At 38.4% G+C, this 23822-nt stretch overlaps 1 protein-coding gene across 1 annotated transcript in view; it reads right to left on the bottom strand.

The window, feature by feature from the left end:
- The window catches only part of KIAA1328 (KIAA1328 ortholog), a 171279-nt gene that overhangs the window by 37178 nt on the left and 110279 nt on the right, over positions 1–23822 (bottom strand). The window contains 2 exon segments of the mRNA XM_030258714.4: positions 17574–17669; positions 20434–21119. Of these exon segments, the coding sequence (XP_030114574.2) occupies positions 17574–17669; positions 20434–21119 (782 nt within the window).

Below are 23822 nucleotides of genomic sequence, written 5' to 3' on the forward strand. Positions count from 1 at the left end.
AGCTCTTGTTGAATCCATTTATAATTTCTGAAAGCAGAATGCCTAAGGCTTGAAGAGTTACCAACACACTTTATCAGGAGTCTTTAGTTATCAGCAGCCAGCAGCACCCTGACAACTGTATTTGGAGTTTTGCAGCATTGGGCACATTTCCTAAAGCATTAGGTCCTGGATTTCTCAAGTGGTTAGAACAGCACCAGTAGGATGAAGACATGCAAATGAAGATGAATACAGATTTTGTCCAGCACAACGGGCTAAAATTGGTAGAAAGAATAATTTTTTTAAAATATTCACTTCACTAGAATACAGGGAAAACAAAGAAGATTATGTGAAGAGAAATCTGAAATTTTAGTTTGCAAAAGGGAAGCAGATCACAGAATCCCATAATCATTTTTATTGGAAAGGATTTCTGAGATCATCTGAGTACAACTGCCAAGGCCACTGCTGAACCACATCCCCAAGTACCAAATCTATATGTTTTTTTTAAAGCCTCCAGGGACAGTGAGAAGCTGATTCAAGAAGAAAACGGATGAGAAGAGAGGAAACCAAGAGGTGAGATTGATGAACAGAGGTACTTTTAAACATTATAGAGAATGTATGAACAAACTGGTGGGAGAGAATCTGGTGCAGAAGTGCAATACTTTGAGTAAAGTAAGGAAAGAGAAATCAGAACCACTATGGTTCAAGACAAACTTCAACACACAATCATAAACACTGCATGGATAGAGGCAGGAAGCAAATCTGGTGATGGGGAGCAATTATGACCTCAAGCTTTGCAGATACAGGTATCTCAAAATGTTGTGGGCAGACAGGAGGAAGACCCACATTTCTCTCAGTAAAGAAAAGCTACTGCTTTCAAATTCTGAAAATTTGGGAAATAACTCTGGGAAATAACTACTGCTTTAAATAACAATTCCCAACATATGTAAGTCATTAGTCCCTGTCATAAAAGGTTCCTTTATAAAAGAAATTAAAAATATTAAAAAAATATTTGTATTATCCACATGAAATGATACAATTCATTCCAAGATCATATTGATCTACTTGCAACCATGGAAGCAAAAAACAGCTTTTTAAAGTTATTAGAAGATTAAAAAAATCTTAACAGCTGGATTCTGTGAACTTAGAGGTCTTTTCCAACCTAAACCATTCTATATTTCTATGATACAACTTCTTCCTGTTTAAGCACCAATTTTACATTAGCAACCCAAAGACTGTCACTGAGCTTTTATTAGTTACGATACAGCTTTGTGGAGACGGAATCACAAGAATGTTTTACCTAAAAGCTTGCACTGACTGAAATTACTGTAGATCTGAGGAAAAAGCAGGAAATGATAGCTAAATTAGAAGTTTCCCATCAATGTGCTGTATAAGACATTGTTTAATAGGGCCCACTGAGCCTGTTGGGCAATTAGAACTACTCCTGTATTGGTAATGCAGAACAGTATATAATGGCTTGTGACCTATAATAACTGACTGAAGTGTTGGATACAACTTCTCCAAATAACCTCCGTTTACTTTAGGGCTTCTAACTGTGTGGCTACTAATAATACTGCAAAGTATTTTTAAAATTTATTGTGAACTAAATTAGTACCTTATTTGAATTATATAAAATTATTACCCTACTAATTCCTGCAACTACAAGAGCTCCAAGAGGTGGTTTTGGAACCTCACAACTGCTTAAAGAGGCTTAAAGGTGTAATACATGACCAGATTTCTCTGATAAAATAGGACCTGATATTCCATTTGCCTGGACTTGGGATGATTAACAGCATTTTAAAAAGCAGAGAGGCTGTCATTATTTGGATGCTTTTTGAGCTGTTTAAAGCACATTTGACTGCAACCTATAGTCCTCATGTGAAGACAGTGACCATTGGCTTTTAGATAAGGAGGGGATTACTCAACCGGTTCTCCTTCTAAATGCAGTATCTTCTATGGTGCAGTTAGCTCTATAATACTGAGTTCTGTTTTAAATACTTCATTGGCAGACACAATTCAAACAGAAACAGACACTAAGAAGAAATGACATAAGCTAAGGTATAATACATAACAAAAGCAAGTGTATTTGCATTTATAACCTTACTAAACAACTAGAGCCTCATTGTTTAGTATATAATAGAAGTCAGCTCATTCTAAAGTTTTGCTTAAGTAAGGATAGAGTCTCAAATTTTAAAATGACACTTTATCTGAAAGCTGTGGAGACCAAGTAGAGAAAGGGATAATGTAGAGAAATTTAAAAAAGAAGTAATTAACTATCTAGCACAATTAAACAAAGAAAACATAAGGAAAAAAATCTGTTTCAGAACATAATTACTCATTCACCTCTGGAATAATTAGTAAAACGAATGATGTGACTATTACAACATGGAAATTTAAACTCAACATATGGTCAAAAGGAATCGGCTATTTATGTCTGGAGAGATTTAGCAGCAAAACAGATTCTTGTCTATTTTCAAATCCAACTACCCTGCATGTCACTCAAAGGCACCATGGTTAGTAGGACTTCCTGCAGGTCACCACAATAACCAATGAGTTTTCTTGGCACTCCTTGGTAGTTACCCAACAGAGAAGACCATCTAAATAAAGACCTTATTAACCTACCTACCCTACATACCAGGGCAGGCTATGTAGTGTGACCAAAAAAGAAGCAAATCTCAACACTGCTGCCTCATTATGAATATCCAAGTACACCATCACCAAGACACACCTTGAACATTCCTTCCATCCTGTCTGAGCTTCATATCGCGATATCCCCACTGAGCACAAATGGCAAATTTTAAATGTCATTCAGGATCCATTGAATACTGCTAGTATTTTCATTCCTTAAAAAGTAGAAAAACATTAACCTTTTGTTTTATTGAATTAAAATGCCATGGAAATGCTGATGTAGTCTTCAGAGACTGAAATACTTTTACAAAGAAGAATAGCTGTCATTTATTAGACACAAAGAACAATTACTTGATAGGATGCTTTCTGACAAAAAGCAGATTGGTATTCTCATCATAGAAAAGGCATTGTAAAAAACCCGGCACAGACCTCTGAGACTTGAATAATTTAAAGCTGCATTTGGTGCAATTTGAATTTTTCTTTAGGGAGGCAAAGTTAAATACCTTTAATTTGTTCTAATTATTTCAAATTTGCAAGTTAATTATGGCTGATCATTAAATAACAAAAAGGACTATCGTCTCCATAGAGTTTTACCTCCTACCCTCTGCATTACTTAAGCTAGATTTTAGTATGCATGAATTAACTTTCTAAATAATCACACGGTTTGACTAAATGGCTCAGTAAAATGAGCTCTGATCCTCACAATAAGCATTAATGGACATTAGAAAGGCTATTGGGACCCATGTTACTTACATTATAAGTATTTTAAATGGAGTCTTATTTACTAATCTTTATGTACTGTTCAAGTTAGGGCATCATATAGATTCATTATTCTGCTTTAATAGAGGAAAGTCAGTTCTTCAAGATACTACAATAAATGTTCACTTAGAGCCAACTAAATTCATTTTTAAACTAATGCAGGAAAACTCTGATAGAACATAACTTGTTTTTGCTGCTGATCCTGATGAATCAATCCAACATAATGTTGTTCTGCAAATGGAGTTTTGCAGATCTGTTGAATCGCTAGGCAACCCAAGCAGCTCAGGCTCTTGCCAGAGTCGTGCTTACTATCAGCGTGTGATTTACCTCGCCCACGAGGCTTCCTCTCTTCCCTGCTCCTAACCCAGCATTCAGCTGACTGGGTTCCCAGTCTTCAATGCCAGGTTTGGATGCTCACCTTCCACTGAACCCTGATCTTTCCATGCACTTTTCAGTGCAGATCAGTGGCATTCAGAGAACAAGACTGTTGTAACTACTCAGAAACCCAAAACGTGAGGCAATTCATGCCTCCACTATGTATGTTCAACAGATGGCTGCCTTAATGGTACCCTACTGCACTCTGCTGAGGCAAGGGCTTGCGAGTTTAACCATTATCAAACTAACAGATTGCTGTGGTAGGTTAGCTCCAAAAGCAAACATGTTGGAATGTTATTTTTCTGTTTCATAATTTCTGTTTTAAAAATAAAATAATTAACAGTTCATGTGTGCATCTGCTGCAATTATATCAGGCCAAGAATGCATAACACTTAATGATGCAAAACTGGTGATAAGTAGACAACCCAAGCAATACGTTTTTGTAGCTGGAACCTGAATTGCCATTTCAGATCCAGTTTGACAAACAGGCTCAAAATTGTTTCCTCCCCTGCCACTTTGGCTGGGAGTGTTTTCCTCCCAGATCAGTTTCCAGAGTCAGTTCAGTATAAAGCAGCAGCACTACAAGCACTGGGACAAATAAGAAGATGCTAGGATCTTCTTTTCAGTAGGGTCTAAATTTAGATCAGTTCACATCAAGCTTGTTATCAAACAACACTTTTGAAAACCACCCATTCCAAAGTGGGGCTGCTTGGGAGGTTGTTTTTCTGCATAGCAAATAAAAAAAATATTTCTGGGGAGAAAAGCAGCACTGTAGACATTGGATGTGTGGATCTGAAAGGCAGTGGTCTGTTCACAACAATCGCAACTTTTCCAGTCCCCTTAAGTGGAGCTGAGGAGAAACACATCAGAACATATGAGCCAACAGAGCAGCACATAGGAAAAAAAAGAGAGATTGATCTACTGCTTTGTGCAGGGTGCACAAATCCACAGGAGAACTGAGCAGAGATGCAGGGGAGGTAAGAGAGATGCAGGTGAGGAGGAGAAGCACTGTGTGAACTTCATGGCAATCTCTCATCCCTGAATGCCATCACCCTTCCCTTCCTAAAATATGCTTTTTTAGCTTAGCATTTTTTCTCCATTTAAGAAGCAGGAAAAAGTCCTATTCTAATACACACCTTGAAGACCATATTCAAGCCCAGAATCAGATTTCATGGGCCAATTATGAAATCTGCCATTTTGAGGCTTATGTTAGATGCATCAGCCACTACTGGGATCCAGTGAATGTCAGTAAGAAACAGCTGCTTTCCTTTCTAGAGAGCATGTGCATTTAAAGCTTTGAGATCACAGAATCAGAGATTAGTTTTGGTTAGAAGGAACCTTTTAAAGGTACCCTGGTGCAATCACCCTGCAATGAGCAGGGACATCTTCAACTAGAACAGATTGCTCAAGAGCCTATCCAAAGTAACCTTGAAGGTTTCCAGGGTTGGGGCATCCACCACCATTATGGGCAACCTGCACCACTGTTTCCCCATTCTCACAGTGAAACATTTCTTCATCATATCTAACTTGAATCTGCCCATTAAGATGAAAAGCATGACCACTTGTCCTATAGTTACATACCCTTTTTCCAAAGTCTGTCTCTATCTTTCTTAAAAGACCACTTTAACATTGAAAAGGTACAATCAGGTTTCCCCAACACCTCTCCTCCAGCTGTCTTCAAGACCACATCCACCTCCCTTCTCGTATATATTTTAGGCAAAAGGCAGGAGGGCAGGGACAGGCAGGGAAACACTTCAACAGTCAGTGAGAGTTCTGGAACTGAAATATAAATATTATCAAATCTGCTTGTAATAAAAGGATTTTTCATCACAGAAAATAGACAGTGATTGCCTCCAATCTACATGTTATTATGCAGACAATATATTGCTGAGCTGTCATGCAGAGATTTCATCTCTTACAGCACTCTTCAGGATCAATGCCCTTGAATCCAGTAATGCCCATGGCTGTGTCAGGTTTCTCTGTTGTTTTTTATGGTTTTTTCCCCCCTATTGAGCTCTCCCTCTCAAATCTACTGCATTTGGTTTACTTTTCTTTCATCTTGGAGAAGATACACTGGTACCTATGCTAAATTTTTTTCCCATATCTAAAGCTGTACCAGGGTACAGAAATCCATAGCACAGCTTCCCCAGACCACTCTTTCAAGGACCAGTTCTTTCCCCATTCCCTCAGTGGCTGGTGCTCAAATATTTAATTCCACCAGCAAGAATTGAGACCACATATGCTCTTAATTAGCAATGACCTATTAGATCATACCAGCCATAGGTGAAACCCTAGCCCCACTGAATCAATCAGAATACTGTCTTTATTTTCATTGAAGTCAGGACTTCACTTAATTTACATGGTTAGAGGTCCATTTGTAGCAAGTGTTAAGCTTAATTTAACCTAGAATTATATTCATGCTTTCCTTTGAATCCCTCTCCTTCCCTCTGGTTTAAGTTCACTACAATTCAACTCCCTACCAGCACCTTTCCAACATATCTGAGTTTCCCTAAGAAACAGCAAAATTTAGCTGTGATTACTTTTCTGTCTTTTCTGAATCTGAAGAAAATTCTAGCATAAAGGTTTTCAGACAGTCACAGAGAAATGGCCATGGGAAATAGACTGGCCAGGCTTTAGCAGGGCAAAATTCTGTGAATGTTTGTTTGGCCTTTCTTACAGAGCAGAGCAAAGCAGCTGTCGTTCCAGCAAACTCTGCTGTCAGCCTTCACAAAAGGAAGTCATGTAAATGTCAAGTCCCAGGTATAAAAACAATCCTTCCAAACAGTGTCTATATATCTGAAAAGCCTGCCTGGCTGTCACCAGTCAAAGCACCACGAGGAATGATGCAAAACCCTGTTTAGGACAAAGTTTTTGAGCTAAATCTAAACTTTCTCAGTAGATCAGGCAGCATCACTCTCTCCTTCAGAAGGAGAATCACATGTTCTTCAGCAAAGTGAATGCCATTCTCAGTGCCTTATCCAGCATCACTAGTGTCTGGCTGAGAGCCAGCCCCAGTCACAAGACACCCATCAAAATGCCATATGCAAGCTATCTCCTGAACAAACATGCCCCAGATTGGATTGTAATTTGGTTGTGATAAAGGCATAGAAGAACAACACATCATCTCTTCTCTACTTGGCTCACCCAGAGCAAAAGGCTTCACAGTGGATGGGCTGCCTTTCAAAACAGCCTGTGGCAGAAATGGGTCTGGGTGTGCAGGTAATCACCTTATGTCTTCCTTTGCTAAGACTATTAGTACACAAGCAGTCTTTCCTCTACAGAAGTTTCCAGACAGGCTGATAGGTGTTGATAACAGCAGCTTTCAGTAAATGAGCAGCAATTGCAAAAGCCCTTTTTCTGATCATGGATCACATAATGGAGCAGTAATTCGCTAAAAGTAACTGACAATACAGAAGAAGAGAAACATACTAGGAGTTGAACAATATATACAAGGTTTCCAGTATGCTCTACTAGTAAGATATTCTGAAGAAATTCCTAATTAGAGAAACAGATATTTACGACTGATTTTTTTAGTGTGGGTATTAAGAGCTATCACAGAAAATCTGGAGTTTTGGAGGATCAGAACAGTTGAAAAAGACCCAGCAACTACAGTTGCTTCTGTTCATTGACAAAGTTACACTTGATTGATGTTAAGTTTCAATGTTCAAGATACAAGCAGGATAAATTTTCACACCTGGTTTCCAAGTGAGGAAATAAATGAACAAAATTTCAGATATCTCACACTAGTAGAAATGAAAATTAATAACCACTAAACTGGGCAAACAGACATATTCCTAACGATATTGAGGTGATTTTCTGGGTCACTAAGAGCTCCTCTGATATCAGGGAACATGTCACAGAGAATGTCTTTCATAAAGCATAAAATTATATAATAAACATAATTAGAGTTTTTATACTGTCTATTCTTCTGACATTCATAATCTCATTTCTCTAACCAGGAACCATTACCACTGAAAACAACACGGAAGCACCTGTGCAGGACCCGTATTTTTCCATGAAATTTCTGTCCTCTTATTTTAATCACCTTTATCTGTGCCATAGGATGACTGAATCAAGCATGTTAAGCACAGGTTGGTTTTTAGGGTTGTAGTCTGTTAGTGTCAGAGTCTTACAAATCTTGGGACTATTGAATCTGGAAGCTGCAGTGCTTTACTTATTCAAAAAAGCCATTTGGCGCCTCTGCCAAATACCAACCTGACATGGGTTTTGATTCTTGAAAAAAAAATCAGGTTAGAATTTTGCCACGTCTGTAACTACAAATGTATACAGCATCCTAAATATTCTCAAACCACATCTTTTAAAATTATGCCATACTATCCCAGATCAGTTAGAAACACACCTTCTGATGCATCTTCACACTTCACTGGCCTTTTTTCCATTATTAAATCACATCTTTGGGACATGGTCACTCTATGATTAAAGAGTATATTAATGATTTACCACTACACTAGTACTCATCCATATTATATTGCTTAGTAAAATGAAAACACTGAGATTGTTTATTGATCTGCTCAAAAAAAAAAAAAAAAAAACCAAAAAAAAACCACCCCGAAAAAAAACCTATAGCCTGAAAAGAAGCAAATAGAGAAGTTGAGACTTTGGACTTTACTCTGATTAGGAGATTACCATGCCCAACAGATGCAGATTTGACTAGATAGCTCCTGGTAAAGATTTAAAATAACAATTTTAGCCACTTCAGTTGCCTTAAATTCACTGACATTACATATTTCACAGGGCATGTTTGATGGCTAGTGACTGTAAAATCAAGTATTTATTGCAAGAGCAATACAGACTTAGATGCCTAAATAATAGCATACAACTATAAAAACCATGGCCCTGGGCACCACAGAAAATGCAACATACTAAAGATTTCCCTTCAGTGCATATATTTTATGTGAATTTGAAAGCACCACCAAATACTGACTCAAACAGGATGTTTAGGGAACAGATTTAATATGTTTTTGCACTTGTATTTAGAAAATATTCAGATATAAAATAACTGAAAGCAGACGGAAACCACTGCCTCACTAAAAGGCAGTTGCCACTGAGATATGTATTGGCATTGCTCTGATGTCCAGTATCAAGGGGAAGAACAAAAGGAAGAGATCCTGGGACAAAGCTGTTTGCTGTGAAGCTCTGGGCTGCCAGTTCCCAGCCTCTGGAAACTCTTTTGGTCCAGACACAAGTGATTTTTGCCATCTTAGAGCTACCACTGTTGATTTTGGGACATGAAAATCTACCTTTTCATGTGTTTGTTACAACCTGTTGGAAACATTTGTCAAGAGCATAGCCATGAGTGCCACTCTGACACAGTGACGTGGGTGCAGGGTTTGCATTATTTGTGCTGCCAAACCATCTCAGCCCTACTGAGTCCACAGCTGGTATATAAATTTAGCCCATCTCTCAGAGACATGGTTTACTCAAAAAGCATGCAAAGATGTAAATGGAGATTAAGGAAACACAGAGATAAGAAGAAAAAGAAGGATTAACTATGCATTGATCAAATACAAGGGCATGTAGTTACACAAAGAGGTGAAGTCTGGCACTATTGATAGAAGACTGAAGACACTTGCAAATTGTTTTGTTTCAAACTCTTGTGCATTCTAGAAGCCACAGGGAAGTGTTTCTATAAAGAAGAGCTCATGACTTATCACTGCAGTAGAGTTCTAATGCTTTTCTCTCCAGATCACAACAAAATATTTTGAGTATGGTTTAGATTTTAGGTGGATTTACCAGGCAGAGACCATCTTTGTGATCAGTGTGAAGAAACACATTAGTTTGAAACTCATCAAATTAGGACTGGGGGGGGGGGGGGAGGGAGGGAAAAAGAGCACTCTGAAAAATCTGAGGATACAAAAAAATAAGGAAAAGATAAAATGTAAAACAAGAAAGACATTGTCAGAACACACAGATGGAGGCAGAAGTCACCATGACATAACGCAGTGGTTCTAAAAGGCAGAAAGAATTTAAGAATGTAGTAGCAGCAAATGGCTGGAAGTTAATTCAACACACAAAAAAACTCTAAGTGCCACATAACTAACAGAGTATAGAAGAGGTGATGGCAAAGAAAATAAAATAAGAAACAGCTTTATGACTATTAACTGAAAACTGAAAACCTAAAAGTGAGTTTAAAAGAAGCAAAGCAGACAGGACCTGAAGAAGCAGCCAAGATACCCATTTGGAAAACTTATTTTGAAGTAGGTGAATGAATACTGAGCAGTCAAAGAAGACTTTAGAGTAGTCAACATGCAAGAAGGACTAAAGCAAGGGGTGGTTTTAACTGCGGAGACAGCAAAAGGATATTTTGGCTGCAAAGGAGAAGGAAACTGCAATAGCTGTCAGCAGCCCAGATGCATGCAGAGAAGGAGAATGATCCTGAGGTTATGAATCTGAGTGGCAGGGAGGATGTGGCATTATCAGAATCAGAAGTGAAGAGAGATTCATAAGAAAAAAGTAAGGAGTTCTGTTTTGGCCAGATTAGGAATGATCTGAAGGCAAAACAATTGGGATTATGTGTCAGGGAGGCAGTCAGATATGTAAAACTAGATGGAACAGAGCAGAAGGTTTAAGAGTTATTGGCAGAGAGATGATAGCCAAATCCATGTAACAGGATGTTGTCATCCAGCGGGTACAGAAATCTCCAGTCAAATCAAGGAGTGACTAAATCCCTTCCCTGCCACCTCACAGGGGATCCTACCTAGTTTCAAATGAAATTATCTAAAATAGTGCTGCAAAAACATGCATAAAAAAACCTGACTTTCCATAAAATCTAAAGATCATATTGTTTCTAAAACTAGGGCAACCACTAAATGGAAGTTAACCTGAACAATAACTTTAGCTAAACTTTAGGTCACATGCATTTAATATAATGAGATGAGGAATATGAAAAGGCCATTCATAATGGAATTCATTGAGTTAGGAATGCCATGCTTAGCTGCCTTATAACATATAATTAATGATCCTATAAAAATCCAGCAGTACGAACTCTCCTGGCTGCCTGCAGAACTGTTCTTTATGCTGGGTAGGGCAAGCAAGCATCTGCTTCCACAAATACTGCCCTTTGAGAAGCTCAAAAGATTTTTTCCCCCTGTTCCATTAGGGACCACAGTGCCATTTCCATGACATGCTGAGCTTTGAACCATTACCCAAATCAGACTATAGCATTTGGCAACCCAGTACACATCTGTCACGATAGACTGGTTAGTGGTCAAATGTTAAAGCCATTAACTCTCTTCTATTGCTTCCAATACCCCACCTTCCTCCAGATTATTTATAATCCCCACTAAACCCACCCTCTGTTTATAGTCTTCTAACACAAGAGTGAATGCATACTGCCTGCAGATCTGTGTTGCCTTATACCACTCCTAACCATTTGGTACAACAAAAGATGTTCTCTCTCCATCAAAAGGCCTGATCCCTCCTGAAACATTGATGCTCAAATTCAAGATTAAAGGATTAAGGCCTGAAGCACTGAGTACCAGAGGAAATGAAGCCAAATATCGAAAGAAACACAAAAATCAATCCTCTTCGCTGCAGGAGCAATGTGAAGAACAAATCAGTTGGGCTGAATATAAAATTTTCTCTGCATGGCTCTCAAAAATTAGCACTTTTATAATTATAATGGGTAATCTGCAAAACCTCAGCACCTCTGCAAAGCCACAGAGTTCAACTCAATACATCGGTATAGCCTGGGAAGTTTTATGCCAGCATAATTCAGTGGCAAATACACGAAGTCCACTTCAGAGAGAGCAAGAGCTGGGAAGTGAGTGAGAGCATGTATGTTGTTATCTTTATATGTAGTCTGCAAATCTGCAAGTGGCAGATCATAGTATTTACTAAAGTTTACCTTTTGCTTCAATTTTGTGACTGCTGAAGTGCAGCCAAGGTCCCAGGAGGGGTGGGGGAGTGGGTTTTAGCTTCGTGTAGCAATGATCATGGGCAGAACAGCAGGGTACAGAGGATTTCTTGTCTAACTTTGTAATACCAATAGCTTTTGTTCTTAGTCCTGCCCTATCAGTTCTGATACAAGCTTTAAATGGCACGAAAGTTGTGTGGGTGGGTTTAAAATTTCCTGAATCAAAACTACCTTCCAGAACATTTTGTTTTACGAGATTTTTTCTCAACTTTTCCAACTGATAAATTTCTGGGACATATGAATGTCTAGATTTAACAAAATATTCTGTTCATCGAAGATTACACATAAAAATAAAAAGTAACAAAACAATATGTCTGAAAAAGTAATCCACTCCAATTTATAAAAATAGAATTCAGGTTTTCAAAATTCAATTCAGGCAGTAAACTAACAATGCCTGCATTTTCCTATAAAGAAGGCATCTGCAAATGACTTGCAAAAATGTCTCTCACTGTCTGCAAGTGTTGGCAAGGAACAAACTCCTTCAGGAGATGCGTGCATTTCACATACTTCAACTCAAAGAAAAAATTCTCCAAGCATTTTCAGTTTCAATATGGGATATTACTAAATCAAACCCATGCAGAACACTGGCAGCAAAGACAAGTTTTTTGAAAATACCAAACTCCCTGTGTTTTAACAAGCCGGTTTTCACCAACTGCCCTCCTAAGCTTAGCAGTGTTTCTAACACCTAAGTGTCTGCATTTTGAAGACCTCACCTACAGGCTGAGTGTATCTGCCTATGGAAACCACTTATGGCATTTCCTGCTTACATCTTATACCTCCAGTCACTCAGTAGGCTTCCTGCTCAAGTTTATTTTGGACTGCAGTGGGAATGATGTAATACTGCTGTGTGCAGCAGACGTGATCATGAGAACAGAATCAGCATAATTCAGGTAAATGTTAGATAGGCAGCTTGAAATCATTGTTTCAGTTGAAAGTAAACCTGAAAATTAGATTAGTGAAGGAACCAGTTCAGCAGAAATGAACTCCACTCTCTCCAGTCCGATAAGGATCACTGCCTACCCTAACAAAAAAACCCCAACATTAAATGCATGCATAGGTATATGTAAAAAATTGCCATACACTCCCCTTTATGCTTTCAGTAACCTCACCAGAACAAAAACCTTCGCCCCTTACAAGAAAACCTACTACCTTCAGAGTCTGCATGCAGCACTAATAAAGCAGAAATGCGTGTCTAACTCTGACTGCACTCTCCCATACGTCACAGCAGACTCCAGCAGCCATCTGTTGGAAGGATGCTGTGCCTATATATAGCCAGACATCACCACAAGAGAAAGAAAAACTCGTATCTGCACCTAATTCAGCATGTGCACTACTGGCAGATCTGCAAGCACCGTTTTTTTTACTGGCCAACAAGTGTTCACTCCACAAATATCCTATCTAAAAATGACAAAAACTTCAATGTAAAATTATCTGGAGCAAGAAAGTAACTTGGTCGTTAAAAGGAGCACTAACAGGTGGGAAAGCAGCTTCCAGATACACAGATTTTATGGGCCATTTGCAAGCACAGTTGATTTCATCCCAATTTAATGTGCCAGTCTCCCAAAACAGCAAATAGAAAAAATCCGAAAATCCTAACAAACTGTATTCAGTACATTCCTAAGACTTGGCCAAGTTCGATATAGGTACACCTCAAGAGACATGGACAACTCAGAGATGACCTGAAATCTGGGAGTCTGGGACAATGAGCCAGTTGCAGCCCTGGTGAGAGTTTCTCCTTCAGAGGCTCAGGACCTGGACAACCTCAGGACCCGGGAGATGACATGCAGGAATGAAGAACTGAAATGAAAACTCCTCATAGGAAACCAAATGGGTGCTGCCATTGTTTTTCAATTCTTTTGTCCTCAAAAACAGGAGTAATGGGGCTCGCAAATAGGCCAGTATAGTAGCAGAGCCATGCGATTGCATGTGATTTTTGTTTCCTATTTAAATTATTTGGAGGAGGGAACTGAGTGAACAAACCTGGATATGCCTGGGACAGCAGGGGGAGCTGCGAGTCTGCGTTCCTCTATTTAATTGCATTGAATATTTGGTCAAAAGCACACGAGTGTGCTTGCACATCACCACAGAAAGATGCCTGCATGTCTAACAAGCCTCAGAAAAGAGAGTTCATAACAAAGCATTAAGCAAGGAGCAAGAGATAACCGTCACTTTCTCTCACTAGATAATAAAAATAGTTACATCATAAACATAAAAATCTTTCAAAAGACCCCTGACAGCACACCCTTCTGGAAATATCACCATAGCAATGAGCATCCAAGTACAAGGGAAGTACCACTGAATCCTGTGTTTGATATTTTCATGTAACTAAAAATACAAACCGGCAAAAATACACATGGGTGACGTAGAATGAGGCACACAAACATAAAGAGCCTTCAATGAAATTAAAGGTGGCAAATTCCACCTGCAAATCTTTAATCCACCAAGAAAAAACCTTTCACCAGGTAGCATACATTGAACGAGTGCCTGCAGATAACTGTAAACATATCTGATAGCTGCTGTATCCAACAATTCTCATTTAGAATGTTTTGCATGATTTGCAGGTTTGTGTAGAGGCTCAGTGGCAGAATTGTGTGAAATCCAAGGCAAAGATGCCCATTAGAGAGGAGGCAATAAAGAGCCACACTAGCAGAACCTTACAGGAAACTGAAGACTCAGAAAAGAAGGGAATCTTGAATGTTAAGATTCAGGCACACAGCAGTGCTCTGGGGAGGGCTGCTTGCAAACTGAAAAATTGTGTCTCCTCAAGCTGGTGCCATTAAATACATCTTATTTCTATGCCATTCAGATCAAAATTAAGATTAAATGAAGGAGGGAAGAGTTTTAAAATTCCTTTCCCAGATGCAGATGTCAGGAGTAGACACAAAAGCGGGTGCTGGGTGTATTGATCTTAGTGAATACGCATGGAATGGGTACTTGAGCATGTACCAAGCATCTGTGTCTGGGAGACAGAAAGCACTTTGTAAAAGGCTGGTTTATGCTAAACAAATGCATCAGGTTATGTTTTTATTTTGAATATTTTAAAGTATCCTGCACATTGGGGCAGACTTGAAAAGAAATTACACAGACAACTTGCCATCAATTGCACCAGCTACCCTCTCCATAGCTGCAAATTGTCTGTGGTCTGTCTCACTTAGGAGCCACTCCAAGCTACTGAAAACCATCCTCAATAAAGCCTGCTCTGACTGCTGCACCTAAGAGAAATGGAGATCCTAAATCCAAAGGTAGTTCAGGTCCCAAATGCTGGCCCAGCTGCAGCTAGGCAAAGGGATAGGCACATTTTTTATAAACATTGGGGAAAGGACAAATCCAACACTGCAAATTCCTACCAGAATAGGTATCCAAAGAGGTTGAGATGGACAATACATGCTGACAATGACAACAAAAATACCTTAAGAGCACATGTAGAAGAGACAACAAGCCAGGTTCCCTTTGAAAATGTGGCTACTGTTTGAAGTAGCCCCTGAGATCAAAGTTTTCATTTTCACTAACAGACTATGACGAAACTCTGTATCAGAAATCAAACTCTGCACTGTATTTGCTTGTGGAATCCTTTCTGCTTTCTTCAGTGAGGGAAAAAATAAATCCCTACAGGAGATAACAAGATACCTTTTAAACCACATACCTCGTTTCTGACTACAATTACCTTTCAATAGTCTGGCACAGCTGCATGCTCCTATTTGCTTTTTTTTTTTCATTAAGGGCTCCTCTGTTATTTGTGCCCATCCTATAGCATTTATGGCTGGCAGTAATGCACATTCCCTTGTCTACAATTCTTCCTATAGATAGTAGAGGATAAATTGCAATTAGATTTTTGTAATCATAGATAATTAACTCAAAATGAGCTGTTAATTATATAAAAAAAGTCCTGTTTTTTAAGTTCTTTATTATATTATTTTACTTCACACTTCAGCAAGTTTTGTATTTTAAAGGTATTTCACCATTTCCTTTAAAACACCAGGATATTTTTAAAGTAAGCTTTGCTTATTTGAAGACTGAAATCAAGTTCTGTGCTGTAAGATTTGCTAGAAGACCTCTCATGTATGAACTGGAAGTCAGAGAGGGCTGATTTTCCATTAGCGTTCTGCTGGCATTTGCTGTAACAAGAACTGTTTGACAGGTCAATTAAAAGGCAAACACCACCACCACAAAAAAAAAAAAAACAAAACAAAACCAAAAAAAACCAAAAAAAAACCCCACCAAAAGAGTCAGTTAAAAAAAAAAATGAATACCTACCAGCTCTTCCTCTTTTCTAAGATGTGGTCACACACTTACACACTCTCCCTCTCTGTACTGAAGAAAACATCACTTACATATTCAAATGCATAAAAGAGATAAATGGACTTGTCTTCTACAGCCTCTTTAAGCCTTACATTAGAGTAAATTATTTAGGGACCATTCATCTGGTAACCTTTGCAAAACTGAAGATGGCATATAAGAAGAAAAACTTCCAAGTGTTTTGCTGCCAAACTTTGTAACCAGCTGGCATGGCACCTTGAGACTGCTCAAACACACAATAACTTTGAAAAATTACAGTAAATTAAACCAGGGGAATGTAGAGAGGGTGGGGAACCTTTTGAAATCTGCAACTCTCATTTTGTTAACAGCACAGGTTTTCTTCATTTTCCCTGTTACGATATGTAGATATTTGCAGGTTTTTGGTAAACTGTTGCCAAGAAGCTCTGCAGATGTTCTAGGTTAGATTTTTCCTCCAAGGGGCTTAATGCTGCTGCATCTTAAACATGTCATGACTCTCGATCTTTTTTGCTACTGCGATAATACTTTGATCATTTCAGTTTGTGTGAAAATGAAAGAAAATGCATTCGAATACAACAAAGATATGCCAGTAACCCAGAGCAGCCAAACACCTGGCTAAACAGTGAAGTATTCCAAGGAAACTAACAACTCCTGCTGTTCTGGAGAAAAAAAGGCTTACCCCTTTCCAGTGAAAAGGGATCTCAAAAAAGAAAAATAAAATTAATATAACAAAGTTAAAAAATAAGAAAAAATAAGGTATTGGACTCTTAGTTTATAAATGAATTATCAGTTCTTCCAGTATTCTCAGAACAGAGAAATTTATTACTTTGAGGTATTCTCTTGTCACTAAAGGAGTCATTCAAAGCACAGCTGCTCATCTTGTCCACCATTCTTTGGTCAAAAGAACACCTATAGTTGCAGCACAGAACAAGAAACTGTTACTCTCTGATAAAAGGAGAAAACCTTGCCAGTTTTTATTTGTTGCTTTCCTAATAAGCCTGAATCTTCTTCCAGTGTTAACTTGAATGCGACAGGGCAGGACAGAAGGCAAGTACAATAGTGTACTGATTGAAGTTTTAAATAGCAAGCAGAATGGAGATAAAGAGCTAAATATTGGCTTAACTCTGCTTCCAGTTATTTCAGTGGTGGTTTGCTCTGATCACACTGAAGTAGCAGTGCAGTAAGAGATATTTAAAAAAACAAGTAACTGTCACCAACCACGGAAGATCAATCTGAGAGTTAAAGGATAATGTATTATTTACATCAGGTCCAAATAAAGACTAAAGAGATGTTCTCATCTTAATTTAAAAAGTAACAAGCAGCACCTATAACGAAGAACTCAAACTAAAATTTTGTGAAAACTCCATTTGGCACAGGGCTAAGAGGTGGCACACAAAACCTGAAGCCTCTTCAGGAAGTCACCTAAACTTTGAGTAATAACAGGTCAGCATAACTATTGAGTTGGCTCATAAAACACAGCAGCCAATGAATTTTACCCTTCCTGCAGAAGAAAAGCTCTTAATCTGAAACAAACACATGAACAAATACACTTGGCAGGCAACAGCACACTGTCAAGAAGATATACTGACCCTGTGAAGCACTTAGAAGTGAAGAGAGAAATTACCTTAGCCCCATGCTGCTGCCATTCATCATCAGAGCAAGATCTCTGGGTGCTTCAGCAATGGGCCCATCTTCTAAGCCAGGTACATGGCCTCTAATCCTGGAAAAGACAAGTTATTTGCTTCTGCAGCTGGTCAAATCACACTAGAACTTGCCTCTAAAAGGTGACTACAAACAGGGCACTTTTACACATTAAATGGTTTCACAATTATCTTCACACTTTCAAATATACTTTTGTATTGGAAGGCTGGTTCAGGCCCAGTGCCTTTGCTTCTAAGGGTTACCACTGGGACAACCTTAGCCAGTGTAACTTGGTTGAGTGCTAGCATTTCAGCATTGGAAAGGGAAAACTAGGGAAAAATCTGCAGTCTTTTCATTACAGAAACAGAAAAGTTTCATTTACGGATTACAGCACCAGTGCTCAAAGGCATCATGCATAAGCTGCATAGAACATAATTTGCATAAGATGGTTGTGTGTCCTCAAACTATGGGGCCACAAATGATGCTCCATTTTTAACAGATCACTCCACCTTCTCCTTTCTCTCCAACAAAGACAGAAAAGTCAAGATAAGGTATTTATTTTTTACTTAACTAAAATTCCCATTCCCAAGCTTTGCTTCTACTAGGCTGCTCCAATGAGGCTTGAACCAGGAGGAGCCACTGAACTACACAGACACACACCATTTTTGATAGCTGAGCAACTATTTCACATAGAGAGTAGCTGCAAACTAAAAGTACTACGGTCACATGAGGCTAAGTAAAGAAATGTGAAAAATTAAAAGCAGTTATGATGCAGTGTGGTTGAAAAAAGGATCAACTCACACTTTAGATAAAAGATTAGAAAACTTTGTTGCCAATAACTGCAAATAGTCAAACCTCTTATTTGTCATGGACCTTAACCAGCACTCCACTCAGGCAGGAGGACAGACAAAAATAAACACTATCTGGAAAATAATTTTTCTTGTATTGTTTTTTAATGCTGTTATGATGTTCTAACTCAGAACCTCCTGACAGTGAAGCAAAGGGTATTTGAGCTTAGCTAAACAAATTTTTATTGTTAGCAGTATATAAAATTACTCTGTTACCAAGTGCAAAATGAATCCTATATTTGGAACTGAAACAGAACTATGATGCCTAAGAGATTTACCTCTAAATATCAAACATTTAATTCTAAAGATATGGAAATATTTTTAAGAAGAAACACTTTATATTCTAGCTGTTTTCTTAGAGAGAATACGGCAAATCTGACTTCACATGCACCTGTGAAAAGACATCACAAAAAAAAAAAAAGTCTTCAGATTGGTCATACATGATTTTTTTTCATATAATTATTTTTATTTATTTTTATTTAACTAAAGCTCTGTAAACTATAAAGGGCTTTTTTTCAGAAAAAAAAAAAAGTAGCCATAATAGAAATAATGGGACTAACAACCACATCATTACAGATATTTAAGGTGCATTTTTTCTGAACTTACGCCCCCAAACCTGAAAAATTTCCATTAGAAAAAAAAATACACAAAAAAACTCAGTTTGTATATCCTTCATAGCTACTTGTTTTTCATTAGAGGGATGAATGCATAGAATTAAGGTATTTGATGATTAAGAATCCATCTGTTCCTACTTAATTCTTACCTGAAGTCATAATCCTTTGTTAGCAACCTCAGTCATTTTCAACACACACATTTGTGATTTCCTCTAAGACAGGTACTTTTAAAGCCACAGAAACACGTTCTTTTCAATGTAAACAACAATCAAAGAAGACAAACAGAAGTTGACCTAGAATACAGTACTCTCTTTTACAGTCTGAAAAGTAACCAGGAGGCCGAAATTAAGAACGGAAAGTGATGTACTCCTCCATGGTGGTTATGTAGTACATGGATGTAGGAAGTGGGTCATCTAATGCAGACTCTCATGGGGTGCTGTCAGCAGCTGCCATATTAAAACAGTATAGAAATATCCATCTCTGTGAAACACTTCTATCACCTCTTCCAAAAGACTGCAGATTTTTCCCTATTGTTTTTCCTTTCTAATGTTGAAATGCTAGTACTCAGCTGAGCTGCAATGGCTAATTTAACCTGTTTCCATTCACTGTTCCATCATACAAAAAAACCCAGTTGTTCTCTCTTTCTCAAAGACTTTATTTACGATGTCAGAAAAGTGTTACTTTCTGCAACAATCTTACAGGCCTTTCAAGTCACATCTCACATTTCTATGGCTGCTCCATCTCCCTTCAAGTTTTAAGCACCTAATGTGCCTCAGTCTTGGCATTCTCCCTTTTCACTAACATCACTGGAAAGAAAATGCCTTGGCTACACTGTGCTCCCTTCCTCTTCAATAAATATATGGGGGAAAACATATATTCCATATATAAAAAGATTTATATATACACATACATATATTGCACCCTCCTCCCAGCCTAGGAGGGTGCAATGCTTCAAAACTGACCTTTCCAAGGAAGAAGGGAGAATGCCACTTTTATGTCATCCATGCTCACACTGCTCTTGCCAAATATCTGTATTCCTTTCAAGTGCCTGCACAAAGATCAACCTCTCCTTTTCTTCTACTACTTCTCTTTTCCAACCTAGTCTTTTAGCAGTGTTTTCTTTCTGCCTTACTTTCTGCCACATACTGTTTTCCTCTGCTGCTTTCCACAGCTGTCATGCTGCTTCCCAACAGCATACGCTAACAAACTAAAGTCTCCTCTCCTCTGAATCACTCTTAGAAATTGTGCCATAAGCCTTGCCTATCTTGTTTTATTCTATCTATTGTTGCCTTGTTCTTCTCTCCCACTTAAATCAACTATTGCCCATATGCTTATTAGAAATTCTAGAATTTTTTTTTTAAATGGTAAGTCTCAAAATCACCTGTTATAATCCATACGGGATTGGTGTAGTTGCTGTTGTTTTAGGAGCAGTTTTGCTTCTTGCTTAGTCAATAAATGTTGGAGTCGTTCCTTTTCAATTTCCAGCTCCATTTTTTGAAGAAGCAGCTTCTGCCTTCTTTCTTCATACAACCTTTTAGCCAGCTCTGTTTCCTTAGGGCCTGAGTCTGTGCTGTGATTCAGCCCAGAACCTCGACAGTGCCTGGAATGATCACAGGTCTTGTGAACTGTCCCAGGGTGTTTTCTAAGTACCTGGCTGACATAGCAGCTCTCTTCCATGTTCCCGGAGCTCCCCACATGCCTCCAGGCACAGCCATGACTCACTTGCTGAGGGCATGTGCTCTGAAATTCACTTGCCCTCTGGTCCATCTCCTGAGCTTGCTTTACATGGTGAGGGCTCCTCTGCTTGGCTGGGGAAATCACATTGTTGCACTTTCTGTGCAAGTCGTTTTCCATTGGATATTCCTTCAGACACTCCTGATGGTTGTAATGCATTTCAGTATTGTAATTGTGGTTATTCCTGCAAGACTGAGACAATGCAACACGGGCGGGGCTTCCAGCCTTCAGTGCTCTACTGTTCTTACGTAGAGTCCAAGGTCCCCCAGCACCCAAGAAGGAGCTGTCCAGCCCCAAAGAGTGCTGGTGGCACAAGCTCTTCTTACTGGATACCTGCAACAGGAAAAACAATTTCCTGTAAATTACCAAAATTCATCTTTATTCACCAGTTTCTCTTGGTAAATGTGTTCTCTTCAAAACAGAGCTGCTGGTCCATGCTGATGGACATACAGCCAACCCCAGCAAAATGTTTACCAGAACATATACACAAATGTCCTATCAAATCTACATTTCATTCCATCTACACAAGTGTAATACATGTAAAACTACTGTCTGCAGGATCCTCAGCATAAAATGAGTCACTTCAGAGTATCAAGTAGTTGTGAGCATCCAGGGTTACATAAAATCAACCTGAAGAGTGGCAAAAAACATTAAATGTTAAGGTTTGAAAATGTTTAATTTTGAATACCGAGCCAAAAAATCCATTCAGCCACTATAAATACTCTTTGATTGGCTATTACACAGCAGGAGATTTGATGTAAAACATTTCACCTTGCACTGAATGGTATATTACTTACCGCTGGAAACTTGATGAGAGTTTTTGAAATATCTTTACAGAAACACAGATAAAAATGAACTACTTTCTGTAAAAAATGGTTGTACATCAAAAGCTGTCATTTAAATACAAAACATGTTTAAATACAGCTATAAATGTAAGTGATTTTTCAATTAAGCTGGGCAAGTGATATCAGTCTGATAAAACTCTGAAGAAAACAAGCAACTGTAATTCACATTTGTCAACCCAGTACAAGCAAATTCTAGCGGTTTTGCTATAGTCATGGATATCATGTAATAAATATCACAATCCTAGTTACATCCTGGAGTATCTTTGCACTAAGACTCATACAGGCAGTTAAGCATTTGAGCTTTTACGAACATCACAACAGCAGTGTATCAGGCACACACATTTCTTTTGCTAGAATTGTACATTAATTTCAGTAACAAACTGAATTTAAGCTTTGGGACCTTCCACAAAGATATGGGACTTTTTAATTATAGAAGCCAGATTTGTTAAAATAGCAAAACCATTGCACTGTGAGTGGTTTAGCAGGGAAATTTGGAATCCATTGATGAAAAAACAAAAGGTATTATTTGCACTCTGGGAATACTTACAATAGATAGGTATTGTGCACATAGAGTGCAAGATAGTCAGCCAGACCCAAACCACTCGAATTTAGGAATGCAAGCAAGTGTCCAGCAATGATTAGAAGAGAGATATAATACAAATCTATTCAGCATTTATATGTATAATTTAGATTCTTTTTTAATAAATAAACAAAATACCAAATATACTCTACTGCCCTTCAAGACAACCAATTACAAGTTTCTTGTAGACTTCACAGAATGTAAATTAATGTAGATTAGCACCTGAATACTGATATTTTATTATTTCCAGTTTTGTGCATACAAATATATCCTCTCTCCCATGTGATTGAAAGCCAAGGATGCTATGTTTTGCCCCAAAGGGCTCAGTGAGTTGGAGACATTTGCATTAATGTCAGTGTTAAATGTCTGAGGAAAGTCTGGTGCTTGGACTGGGTGAAAAGTGCAGGACACTAAAATATTTTAAAGTCAGAGGGGCTGGCAGGGACACTGAGCAGAAATGCAACATGCTGCCAAAAAGACGGAGTTTTGTTATTTATTATTTGCAGCATGCCATCCATGTTGGCAATATTTCCCAGACAAATAGAGGCTACAGAGCCCTTTTAATCTGAATTAGACAATAAAGAAAAGGACGATGTAGTCTCTCATTTCCCATATCACTTGTTTCTGCTTCTAGAGCATTTAGGACACCCACAAGAACAGGCTTTCAAGGTGGAGGGTTCTCCAGTCCCCATGGACAGCAGAAAGGCTCAGATCTGAAGATATTCTTAGAGCATCCTATCAGAGCTGACAGTGTAGGGTGGTCACAGAAAGCAAACACCTGTCTTTCTGCAGCCCATAAATAGTAGTTTAAAAGAACACATGTAAAAAAAGGAAAGTCATAAGATAAAACATCTGAGAACACCAGCTTTATTTTAGCAGTTTGCTGTCTGAAGAGACAAGAGAATGTTAAGAAATCTAAGCACATGAATGAAGATTTTACAAAATAATCACCAGGTTTAAGAATAAAGGTCCACATTGCAAATTAACTTCATGGCTGAGACTCTATTACGAGTCCCTGAAGGCCCTAAAAGAAAGATACCAGTTAGCATTTGTTGACCTTGGCTGCCATTAAGTCTGCCCTGATGGTCTCAGAAATGGCATTGACATTTAAAGACTTCATAACAAGGCAGAGAAAACTTCAGTGTTATTTCACAGATACAATATGTTTGCAGGGGGGAAAATTCTCATTAATGTCATTGAATATGAGTGGGATTTTCTTATTCCTTTAGAAGGAGGAGGTCATGTTAGGCAGAAGATTGAGTTCCAACATGCCTTTGATGGCTACTCAGTACTTTGCAGGGTTTAACTCCAAAGAAAAAGATTAACTATTGAGAGTCAGAAACTAGTCAATAACTTTTTTTAGTAATTGTGGGTTTTCTGCTAAAGCCATAATTGAAAAGACAGCTGGATGGCAGATGTTGCAGGGAAAATGGACTGACATTTACACTTCTGAGTGATGAAAAGAGACTGGTGCATGACATGACAGATCTGCAAAATGCAGGCCAGGTAAAGGGGAAAAGTAGAGAAAATAAATATTCTGAAGGCCCACCTACTTCTGTGAGTCTAAAGATACACAAGGATAAGGAATCAGGTAATTTTACAAGATGAGTT

This window comes from Taeniopygia guttata, chromosome Z (genome assembly GCF_048771995.1).
Source record: "Taeniopygia guttata chromosome Z, bTaeGut7.mat, whole genome shotgun sequence".
Classification (NCBI taxonomy): Eukaryota; Metazoa; Chordata; class Aves; order Passeriformes; family Estrildidae; genus Taeniopygia; species Taeniopygia guttata.